Below are 12,742 nucleotides of genomic sequence, written 5' to 3' on the forward strand. Positions count from 1 at the left end.
GAGAAGTTTTTTATGAATGCAAGTTCAAGTTTTCTTATTTGAGATGAAATTTTCTTTATCGGTAAGACTAGTATTTATATTTTATAGTATTACTGTAAAGACAATCTCCAAATATAAAAATTTCTTTCACAATTTAAATGTTATATTAAGTGTTAATATAAATGAAATCGAAATGATTTACCGATGGATGTTCCTGATCTTGCATACACTGAACTAACATCCTTTTGATGACGTCTAAATAGTGCTGCTGTTGGTTCCCAAAAATTCCTGGAAAGTTCCTAAAAAAATGATCCAAAGCAGTTTTTAAAAACTATAGTATATCTTAGTAAAGTGTCAGCTAGAATTTCTAGTTAAATGTCTATCTGACTCCAAAATGTGCATTAATCCTTATTGTTGAACATCATCTACCCATTCTCCAAGCAAATCCTCTTTTGGGGTTGGGTGAATGGAAACATACATAGTGGAGATGATTAGCCTGGGTGTAGAGCTGACCCATCCCAGCCTTATGCTTTATCCTTATCATTCTTCCTCAGGGAAGCTGACCTAGAGTGCAAGAGGAACAAGAGGAACCACAGCTTTTCAGATGGTAGCTGCAGTAACCATCTTTCTGAAAATTTGTTCCTAACCTTGTGATCCAAGTAGTGTAAATTCTGTTCTACTTTAAAACTAGTAAACGAACTGAATGCTTTTATTTAATTCTATACTCTGGATTATTGATATAAGAAACAGTTGATGATAGGAGCGGCAAATGGTGTTTAATCCTCTTCTAATGCTCAAGGTATAGTTTATTGAAAAAAATATGATCCTGAAAAATTATAAATCCAAATATATTTTAATACAGTAGAACTGTATAACAACACAGTAGGGCAAAAATTTTATTAACACAGATAACAATTTAATTCTAAACTTCAACCACTTTGCTTATAAATATACAGGAGCTTATTAAAATTATTTATTTTTAAGAAGTTTGGTTATAAAAGATCAGGAAAACAAAGGAGATTCACCAGCATTTTCTTTCTCTTCTTTAAGATGCTAGTATTAAAGCGGCCTTCTAAAAGCTACATTTTATACTGTGCCCATCTCCAACTAAAGAAACCATTCTAGAAACCTTTTCAGAATCATAAAAAAACAAAGGAAAGAAATAAAGTTCCAGAGAACCCTAGTATACAAAAAAGGATCATAATATGAAATAAAAAACTTATTTTTTTTTCCGTTTTACTTCCAACACAAACACAAAGCTTGTCTAAAGGCATTATTGTAAGTCTAAAAAATTAGACTAAAAAAATCAAAATGTGCTTGTGCAGTCACGATGTTAAATTATTCAAAAAAATTAGATTAATGTATATATACCAGAAAATGTGAAGAGCAGCTTCCCGCAGTCCCATATTTTGAGAGCTGACTGAATCAAAAAGGAACTTCAAACCTTCAGGCCACTGGTTGTTGCCATCCTCATCTAAAAAGTAAAAAAATCCAGACATAAAGTAAGTCAAAACTTTAAAACATTATAGGTGAATGCTTTCATTTCATAAGCCTCATTCGAAATATGTGGTAGAAAATGTCACTTGCTCTAAATTTCTGATTAGGTCATTTAACCATAAAAACATTATAATCTTATAAAAAGCAACTGTGTATATTGGGGTTACATAAGCACAGATATTAGCAGTGGTCATTTCTAAAAAAGTGAGGTTTGGAGAAAAGGCAGCACTTTTGACATTTTGATTGGTAGAATCTTTTATATACACTATTGTTATTAAAGAGTTCAAAAACTAGGCAAAGTTAATTTTTGTTAACAAGGTCTTAAAACCAAAATAATTATTACTTTCGAACTGGAAAAGATATGGGAGTGAGACTCTCAGGACCCAGAGCAGTGCTCATTCTTTGCAGCTTTACTATCAGATGCTGTCAATGTGTTTACTTATAAACGGGATTTTAAAATACATAATATTGGCGATACTTTGTAATAAAAACAAGCAACTACAAAAGTATACGGTACCAGTTAAGAAACTCACTGGTTAGATTGTCACAAAGAACTTAAGAGTTGTAGAAATTACAGATGAGTTAAGCGCTTCTTTTCAAAAAATTTCCCTCATATATGCTAAACTTTTCTGAAATGACAAGTGTGCCACTTAGCTGAAATTAAAAATACCTTAATCTGTCTCTACAACATAAAGGTGCTTTGAGGTGAAGTAAAACAGCTGTTTTAAAAAAAAATCTATGGAGAGAGCACTTTGAAACATTACGTGATTTTGAGTTAAAAATGACGGTGTCACCTATAAAAATTCGTATCTACACACTTACAAAATTTGAAAATAGAACTTTCTAAGCTCTTTAAACAATTCAAAATAAAGTTTTAGTGGGTTTTGAACTTTGCTGGTAGCTGAGATTTAAAAATTAGTGTCCTGATTTATTAAGCAAAACCAACAATATTCTCCCATTTACTCCTTATCTTAATGAAGTAGCCTTTTCACCTTTACAAATGCCACCGAAATGAAAATTTTGATTTAAAATTTAAAATTTAAGTTTAAAATTTATTAATCTATTTATCAAAAATTTATCTATTTATGAATCTATCAAAAAATTTATCAAAACATTAATAAAGCATATTCAATTACATTATCTTTGGTATGACCAAAAAGTTCTGACAGTTGAGAAAATGCATTTTTAAATGTTTTTCTATCTCATCTTTAAAATATTTTTGGGGGGCAGTCCTAGTTTGTACACAGCAAAGAAAACCACCAAAAAAGCAAAGACAACCTATTAAATGAGAGAAGGTATTTGCCAATGATACATCTGATAAAAGGTTAATATTGAAAATTTATGAAGAACCACACCTTAACACCAAAAAAACAATCCAATTAACAATGAACAGAGGACCTGAACAGGCATTTCTCCAAAGAAGAAATACAGATGGCCTAGAGATACAAAGATGCTCAACATCACTAATTATCAAGGAAATACAAATCGAAACCACAGTGAGATATCGCCTCACACCTGTCTGAACAGCTATCATGAATAAAGCAACAGGTGTTGGTGAGGATATGGAGAAAAGGGAACCTTTGTGCACTGTCGGTGGGATTGCAAATTGGTGCAGTCACAATGGAAAATACTATGGAGGTCCCTCAAAATATTAAGCACAGAACTACCTTATGACTCAGTTATTGTACTTCTGGGTATCTATCTGAAGGAAATTCAAAACACTAATCGGAAAAGATATTTGCACCCTATGTTCACTGTAACATTATTTACGACACCCAAGATAGAGAAACAACCTAAGGGCCCATCAATAGACAAATGGATATCAAGGAAGATGTGGTACATATGTACTATGGAACATTATTTGCCATAAAAAAGAATGAAATCATTTGAATAACAAGGATAGACCTAGTGGGTATTATGCTAATAGTAAGTCAGACAGAGAAAGACAAATACCGTATGATCTCGTTTATACATGGAATTTAGAGAACAAACAGAACAGAAACAGACTCATAGAATAAAATGATGATTGTCTGATGAGAGGAGGGTTGTGGTGCTGGATGAAAAAGGTGAAGGGATTAAGTACAAATTGTTAAGTTATAAAACAGACATGGGATGTAATATAGAAAATATAGTAAATAATATTGTAATAACCAAATATGGTGCTAAGAGGGTACTAGGCTAATGAGGGCATAACTTCATAAATTATATAAATATCTAACCACTAAGCTATAAACCTGAAACTAATATAAAAATAATATTGACTATCGACTGTAAATTAAAAAATAAATTATCTAAAAAAAATATTTTGGGGTGTTTTATAATGTACACAGCATAGTAGTATAATAGCATAAGTATGTAATTTATAAATACACAAATATAACAGCAAAAGCATCTACTGATTGGCAAGTAGGTTATAAGTTAGACTGTACTTTCAAAACTTTAGATTGGTATTATGACTGCATTTCACAAACTTCTGTAATTTTGGTTCTAAATATAGAATCCATAATCATTCTCATTTCGAACAGAATGGTAGTCAAGTACAGGGAGTCTTCCTCTAAAGAATCCACTTAAAAAAAGGATATACACTTGACCCTTGAATGCAGAGGTTAGGGGTGCTGATCTCAAAACAATCGAAAACCTGCATATAACTTCTGACTTCCCAAATACTTAATCTGTCCTTTGTTATCCTCAGGGATACTGACTCCAGGACCCCTGTGGATACCAAAATCCACAGATGCTCAAGTCCCATATAAAACGGTGCAGAACAATGTATAGTTAACTCTCTGTATTTGCAGACTCCTAACAGCAGGTCAAAAAGTATGGGTATTTATTGAAAAAATTGACATGTAAGTAGACTCGCCCAGTTCAAACTTGTATTGTTCAAGGGTCAACTGTATTTTCTTCTACAGCATAGCAATAAATGCATTTGCCTATATACCTATTAAATTCCTGGCCAGCTCAGCAGCAATATCACAAATTTTTTTCCTCATGCTAGACTGTGTTTCCATTTGAATAATCATGAGTAGTTCACTCTTGATGGCAGTCTGGACATCAGAAGGAAGAGTTGGGTAGACTTCATCAAATGCAGAGGACAAAAGACGTCTTAGGAGAACGGCAGCCATTTGTCTAGCCTATAAATAGATAATTCGGTTAATGACTTGGTGTATTACTAGAGAAAAAAATTTCCAACCAACTAGGTTCACTATCATTGATGGATTGTATTTTACTATTACATTTTTGCAATTCATTACAAAAGCATTTTGTTAAACTTTTCAAAAGGTAGGTAAAATACATAAAACTATTTCTAATCACATTAATCTACTGTGCAGAAAACTAGTTTTGTTTATAGCCAAGAAAAAGCCCTAAACATATCAGATCTCGAATAGGAACACATATTATAGCAACGATAAGCCTGTCTCTAATTCCTATTTTTAATATATATAGTCTTTGGGAAAGAAACAAATCTTAATATAAATTGCAAATCCTATAACACTCTTTTCCTACTCTTCCATTTGGCTCTCATTCAAGTATATGAAGTGCCCTCCCTTACCTAATCTCATACTCCTAACCTGGCCTACTCTGCTATATTACTGCCCTTTCATTAACCTTAGATAAAATGCTATCAAATCCATTTACCTTTATGCTTCATTCATGCAAAAATATGACAAATTCCCAACACCTAAAAAGTGCTAATCGATCTCAATGTGTATATTCTTATCCCATTTTTAAATCTGTAGAATATATTCAAGTTTGGGTGTTTCTGTATAATATTCCTTCTGATTATTAACAAAGAGTTGAAATAAAGGCCTTTCTAAAATTTATCATATTAAATCAATAAGGCACTGAAAACATTAAACCCAATCATTCATGTTATTTTCTTTTCTGGGCTGCAGCTATTCATTATCACTATAATTACTTTGAGACTGTGACCAACAAAAATAAGAATTAAGCTATACAAATAAAATTTGCTAATTTTTTCTCCATTTACTTTTCACTGAGAAACCTTTTTTATCTGAACTACTTCGGGAAGATATTTAAAACTTATTTAAAAGTTTATGCTCTAAAAAATAATTTATGCACTACGAAAGATTCAAAGTGGTTAAAATCCCCACGAAAGTGGTTGAAATTTGTATAATTCTTCTCACACATACACTGAAAACTATGAAGCCACAATCAAGATGGCTAAGTCTAGTTCACAATCACCGATTCTTAAATCAATTGGATTCAATATAGGTTTTTAAAAATAAAATCCAGTAATTTTCATGTTATTCTCAGCTTTAAAATTTGCTGCATAGTTCATCAATCTTCAAGATAAAATAGCCAACTTTTTAAAGATTTAAGTTACCTTATATGTTTGTTCTTCATATTTGCAATCAATTTTGAATTAAAGAAAAAGAATACATTAAAAGGTAAAGAAGCATCTTTGGTAATTGTTTTTTATTAAAACAAAGCACATTAAATTTAAAGTCAGGTGTATTACTATGTAGAAGTTAGTATGGCTTCATTTCCATTATGTGTTAATATAAGCATTTTACATATAATGTGACTGTTAGCAGTTTCACTTTACGAATTCTAACTGCAGTGTTTTGTAGGTGGGTTAAGTTTTCTAGACGAGTATTTTGATCCCTTTCCCAAAATAAATAGGATATTCAATTAACATTCAATATATATAAGGATGTTACTTTTGGGAAGAAAAGTTAGCTGCTAAATTCACAGTAAAGCAATAAGAAACTATAAATTTGAAAATGATACTGTCACTAGGTAATTTGCTAAAAGCCATGACTTTTAAAGGCCTCTACACAGTTTGTTTCTAAACATCTTTATAGTACATATCCTTCATCACCTAGAGAGGGCTTTAAGCATAAACTTTTTATAGATAAAAAGTATTTTTTCAGAAACATTTGGCGACACATTGAAACACTGAATGAATTAAATTTCTTACTTTAGAATAAATTGTTTCAAGAATGAAAATTTTTTATAGCCACAGAAATCTTTTAAATTTAATAAATGCTACATAATTATTTAAAAACTATTAACTTTTAAGTATCTTGGACACATCATCTTACATGGGAGAGAAAAAATAATTCTCATTCTTAATACTAGTATTTAAAAAATTCTAACTCCAAAGTAGTTTTCAGCAAATAAGTTCAAAGTTCTGGTAATGTCTATGCAGTAAACAAAAATTCTCACTACCCACTCTGACCACCATCTAATATCCAACTTGTTTTATAAGAATATACTCTCAAATATTAAAGTAGTACCTCCTCAGCAGCTGTTGTATTTCTGATGGCTTGTAAGAGGAATGTGATCTTTGACTGGCCTGGGATATTCTCATATGTTTCCTACACGAAAAAGAAAAACATTAAAGATTAAAATGTTGGAAAACTATATGAGTACATCAGTGAAAACAAACAAATTAAGACTGGGAAAGGTCCACGCATGCATGAGAAGTCACAAATTCTAGGTCTGCTTTAAAATTTCCTTCTATAACGTAAAATATACTTTGGATAGGTTAGGAAAATGAGGATGTCCAAGGAGTTACTTATCAAGTTCCTTTCTACGTTTATCTCTTAAATAGATTTTTTTGATGTATGCACACGTTTCCCCCAAACTTCTACTCCTCTAACAAAACTCAAGGCCTAAGAGAGTGTTAAGTGTGACTTGAGCTACCATACTGTAAAGTACTCACTCACTATCTCCTTACGCATGGAAAACTTGCTTATCTTGTCCACATTTTTTGGAACAGATGACATAGAATCGGTTCAAATTAGCACTACTTATAACCACCAGAGGCATATCTCAGATGAAAACAAGTCAGAAAATTATTCAATTTTTTAATCCTATCCTTTTTCAAGCAAGGATTACACTAAAACCATGTTATATATACAAAATAAATGAGCATAGTCAAAAAGGAATTTGGCAAGGAGACTTTCGTATTATTTTAAAGAATCCAGGAATCTACATTTTGTAATTTAGGACACTTTTCTCCATTAATAACATAAAATGAGATGAAATTGGTTAACAATAAAACTAAGTTGACATCCATTAAAAACAGATTGTCACAGTGTGTGTGTGTGTGTGTGTGTGTGTGTGTGTGTAGAGAGAGAGAGAGAGAGAGAGAGAGAGACAAGGCCTAAGTATGTGATGTCTACAAAATTAAGTTGAAGTTTACTTTCATGTGCATGTAGAAAAATTCTAATAGCAGTCTTTTACAGTAGAAAAGAAACCATTATTTTAAGTACACTTGGAACCGTTTTTCCCCAAGAGGCCTCTTTAAACTGATTGACTAGAATCAGCGATAAATAAGTAAAGATGGTCCACTCTCATCTACCTACTTCTAAGGGTATAACGTAGATAACATGTTAATTTCTTAGCAGTCTGAGTTCAAAGAGACTGCTCTCTAACAGCTACCATCACCTGTATAATTTACCGAGTTTCTCTGGACAATGGTGACAAGGAGAGAAGGAAATAGGGCTTCTCTGAATCCGCATCTAACTTATACTTTTTATTAAATGCTTGCTCCACAGCATCCTTGAGGTATTGACAGATAAGGAAATAAAGGCTCAGAAGTTGAATGACTTGCCCGAGGTCACAGACAATAACTAGAAGAAAATAATGCTGGTCTTCTGAGGCCAACTGTACTCATAATCTCCCTGGCACTTAATGCTTTCACGTGACCCTGGGTGCTGACTCCACCAAACACCCAGTTCCATTTATGCAGTATTACAGTTTTCAAATTTCTCAAACATATCTCAGTCTGGGGAAGAACAAATTTGGGGGAAAGGAGAATTCAAAATCTGATAAACTTAAGTTCTTCAAGTACATAAGCACATAGGAACATAACGCTCAAAACTGTGACAAAACGTATCCACAGATAAGAGAAAATGGTTTGAATTTATCCAGAAATGATAATTTATGTAAATATATTCACAAGATGATTGGAAAAATCTTTATCCAAACAACTCAAAACCTGATATAGCTTTTCCACTTAAACATAGTCTCTCACGGTACAATAAAAATGTCTTTTTATTCCTCATACCTAGCTTAGCTCTATATTTTAGATGTTATAAATATTTAACACTTAAAATTTCCAGGAGCTAAATCAAATTTTGAAGAAAAAAAAAAAATCCCTTACTAGGATATCACTCTCAGAAAACCTGTAATAAATTTTGAAGATCACTACCCTTGGCTCCCACTAGGCTATTAGTGACAGTTATACTGTGTAATTCTAAAAGACTTATAAACATTAAGTCAATTATTAAACTCTATTCCATAATGAATTTAAAGTCAATGGAGGGAGAGTTTAGTAAGAGTGATGTCTGACTCCTAAGAGAGGGTATTCCTTATTTGATGATATGTTCCATTGTAGAAATCCATAGTATTGAATCTAAACGAAAACATGGGTCAGGATAATAGTTTGACAAAAAGAACACAGCCTTAAAATCAAAAGTGTAACTTTTTCTTAACCTAAATAGACTGAGTTCCAAAAAGATGGGTATGGTATCTTCTCCCCTTTGCATTCCTAGCACTTAACACATTAGAGTATAGTGAATATAAATATTTCTAATAATATTCCTAGCACTAGCCTAGGCAGGTTCAATGAATGTTACCCAGTGTTGTGGAAAATAAAATTTGAATTCCATCTGATTCTATCATATAAAATCACACAATGTAAAGCAAATTTCACCTCCCATCCTGCCTTTCCGGCCCAGGAGAAACGCTAACATATACTCATTTCACTCATTCCATAAGTATTTATGAAGCGCTTACCTTGTATACAAAAATGTAAAAGAGGAGACAAAGAACATTACCTAGTAAACATCCTGGTTCCTCAAAAATCAGGTAAGTTTCAATGTTACACTCCATCAATTCAAATCTCATTAAAGAAGTTTTATATTAGGATCAATGAGGAAAAACGTCAATGGAAAAAATTAGTAAGAATATAAAAATCCATGCATATGCATGATAAAAAATACTTATTTCGTATAAAAAATGTCACAAATGCTATGAACATTTAACTCTGGATTACTTGTCAATTATTTCTTCAATTGTTTATTCATGTCAACTATTGTATTTGGACAAGGGCATTTAATCTTTTCAAATATCAGAAACAATTTTTGTCAAGTTAAAGAGAAAAATTCTTCAAAATTTTTAAAATAGAAATAAGATAAAACCTACCAAATGGTTTATACAATGGAAAAAGTTTCAAAACTTTTTGAATTTTGGAGCCCTTCAAGGATTTTAACAATATAATACAATAAATGCAATTTTTACTGTACTTGATTTCATATGTGAATATAAAACAAGTCACCTTAATCAACAGTTTGGCATTTATGTGTCAACTACATATTTTTATTTTGACTTGAGTAAATTACAAAGATATTTACTAAGCCTCTGTCAAGTCTTTAGTTCAAAAAATTTTATTTACTACAAAACTGTAATACTCAATTTTACTTAGTTCAATTACTTATAAAAGCCATTTCTTTTTTCAAATAATATTCTGCTTTCATTAAAGACCCAGCTTAGTGCTATTACTGTATGGTGTAAGGGAGCTTCCCCTCTAAGTTACCTTTTTTGGGGGTCAAATTAAGAAAATTCTTTACATATTAATGTATTCCAAGGATATATAAGGATATATAAAGTAAAAATAAATTATCTGAATGTTTTCACTGGGAATAGAGACTAAGAGAATAACAGTACCTACTTTCAATTATTCTTTATGAGAAAATGTGCTGAATGCTGCTAGCTATCCCCAAAGTGATGGAAGTGATAAGATTTACAACAGGCTCCAATTGGAATTCTAGCTGAACCAGACACTGGTATTTAGTTAAATAAAAGAGAGATTCCCTACTAGGCTTGACAATAGAGACTTAAGCAACTGGAGGGAAGAGGTAGAATTAAACTAGCTTACTAATAACAATGCTGTTCTGCTTTGTAACACATGGAAATTTCTATTATGGGTTGGGATTAAGAATTCATTTTGGTGAAAAATTACCTCAGAGTTAGCAGAAAGCATTAAAATGTTTTCATAGGCATCATCACATCCCACTGATAGGAATACAAATTGATCAACTAATAAATGCACATTACTTCTAAGGACAAATGCTACTTTTAAGTATTCTATGAATAAACCTGCAAAGTCTGAAAAGACAGGTATACATGAATGCCTATATACGGCACTGTTTTTAAGAGCAGGACACTGGAAAGCTCAATGTCCACTCATAAAGGATTGGTTGAACAAATAACACATCCATGACAGAATACTACATAGGAGCTTTAACAAAATCTCTTATGTGAAATATATTGAGTGAAAAATCCAAGCTCCGCAATAGTATGTGTATTACAAGCACATTCATTTATATAAGCTTGTAAAGATATTTTCAGAGAAGAGTCACAAGAAACTTAAAACTGGTTACTTTTAGGGAATGAAATACAGTACTATTTACCCTGAACATGTATTACATGTATAATAAATAAAAGTCATAAGGATAAAGTTAATAGTTGTTTAAAGGTGCTTTTTCATACAAAGCTGAACTTTCAGGTATCTACTTTGCCTATTATAAAACCACGAAGTGTAATCAGCATTCTAAAATCTATTCAAAGTCTATTAACATTCTGATTATAATTACAACTAAAAAACTCATGAGTCCAGAAGAAGCCTTGTCCCCCAATTCCATCAGCTATATGTAAAATAAATGTTTGCTCTGTAAAAAGATCTGAACATCCTTCACTGAATCTTATACAAATCTTCAATCACATGGTGACAAAGAACCCCATATATAATCAAGTTTGAAGACAGGTTCTGATACTGTACTTAAAAGAAACTGGAAACTCTCTGCCGGTACCTTGAAGTATCACAGAAATCCTAGTCTCAATACTTGACAGTAAACATCAGTCTATTGAACCCAGTGTATCTTACTGCCACTTGGTAAATGAACGTGCAAATACTTTTGAAATACTGTCTTTTTAAACTATATCCAGAGCTCCACATTTTGGAAGCCAGGAGTCGGTTTAAAAAGAGAGATATTCAGGTCAGATTTAATTAAATTAAAGAATTAAACAGATGGCATTGGCCCCGTTAAACAACGAAAGTCCTCGGACATCTCATTTATGTTATGAGACCACAAATCTCTACAGACCAGTAAGATTTGTTCTAAGAGTAAAGTAAGGTGGAATCTGCTTAGAAAGAAACCTTAAAGGTAACTTCACAAGACTGTTGATGAGGTGGGAAATCTAGCTTCTGATGTTAGGAACCAGACAAGAGAAAGAGGACTAAATGGAAATAAGGGAAAAGAAGGCGACAGGAAAAGACATTTCAAAAGGGAGAGACAGATGGTAGTGAAGAGAGGGCAAGAGAGAAGCAGGGGTCATGGGTCACGTTAGCAGCCAGGGTTTGGGGGAACAAGAGGGTTGGTCTGGGTGGAGATCGCGGGGGAGGGTCCCACTGGCAGAAAGCGGGAAAGGGGCGAGGGGAGTCCGGGGGCCCGCCCCAAATCCCACTTCCCTCCCCCATGCCTGGCTTCCCCATCTGGGCGGGGGCAGCGTGTCAGGAGCGGCCGCACGTGTGTGCGAGCAGCGGCTGGAAGGTAACTGGAGCCTGGCGCGGTGGCTGCAAGAACCGGAAGGGCCCCAGGGCATGGCCGAGATCTGCGGGCCGCTTCACACGTGGGCTGCGCGGCCGACGCCCGTCCGGGCCGGCCTGCGACGCCGCCGCTGAGCGGCCAAGGCCCGGCGGGGCGATGTGGGGGAAAGAGTCGGCGCGCCAGCCAGGGAGACGAGCTCGGTTACCTCTGCCTGTTTCCGGACCACATTGTCGGGGCTGAGCAGGTTTCCCAGGAGCAGGTAGAACTGTTGCTGCTCCGCCGCGGCCGCCGCCATTGCGCTAGGCGTGAGAGAGAGAGAGAGAGAGAGAGAGAAGGAGGGAGGCGAGACAGGAGCCGTGAGGCGCGCTGGCGGGCCGGCAGGAGGGGCGGGGGCGGGCCCAGCGCGGGGACCGGCACCAGCCGCGGCGCGGGACGGGGTGGGCCGGGCGGGAAAGGGCGGGGCAAAGGGGAAAGGGAAGAACGGGGCGGGGCCTCGCGACCCTTCACCCCCGCCGCGGCCGCCGGCGTCAGCGCCTCATTGGCCCTGGACGCGCGGGGCGGGGCCGAGGCCTCCTCTTCTGGGGCCGCGCGGATTGGCCACGCACCCTGCGGTGCCGTCACTTGCGGCGCGCGTTGGGGCGCGGGCTTGGAGTGGGCCGTGTGCGTCCAGGACTTCGAAGCCT

At 34.9% G+C, this 12,742-nt stretch overlaps 1 protein-coding gene across 1 annotated transcript in view; it reads right to left on the minus strand.

The window, feature by feature from the left end:
• IPO5 (importin 5) overlaps positions 1–12,430 on the minus strand; it is a 38,328-nt gene extending 25,898 nt beyond the window's left edge. The window contains exons 1-5 of the mRNA XM_016123196.2: positions 12,265–12,430; positions 6,738–6,818; positions 4,415–4,607; positions 1,351–1,453; positions 182–278 (exon numbers count right to left, since the gene is read on the minus strand). Coding sequence (XP_015978682.1) covers positions 182–278; positions 1,351–1,453; positions 4,415–4,607; positions 6,738–6,818; positions 12,265–12,354 — 564 coding nt within the window. The 5' untranslated portion in view covers positions 12,355–12,430. The remainder of the gene's footprint in view (positions 1–181; positions 279–1,350; positions 1,454–4,414; positions 4,608–6,737; positions 6,819–12,264) is intronic.
• Between the last annotated feature and the right edge of the window lie 312 nt (positions 12,431–12,742).

Source organism: Rousettus aegyptiacus, unplaced genomic scaffold (assembly GCF_014176215.1).
Source record: "Rousettus aegyptiacus isolate mRouAeg1 unplaced genomic scaffold, mRouAeg1.p scaffold_m13_p_11, whole genome shotgun sequence".
Classification (NCBI taxonomy): Eukaryota; Metazoa; Chordata; class Mammalia; order Chiroptera; family Pteropodidae; genus Rousettus; species Rousettus aegyptiacus.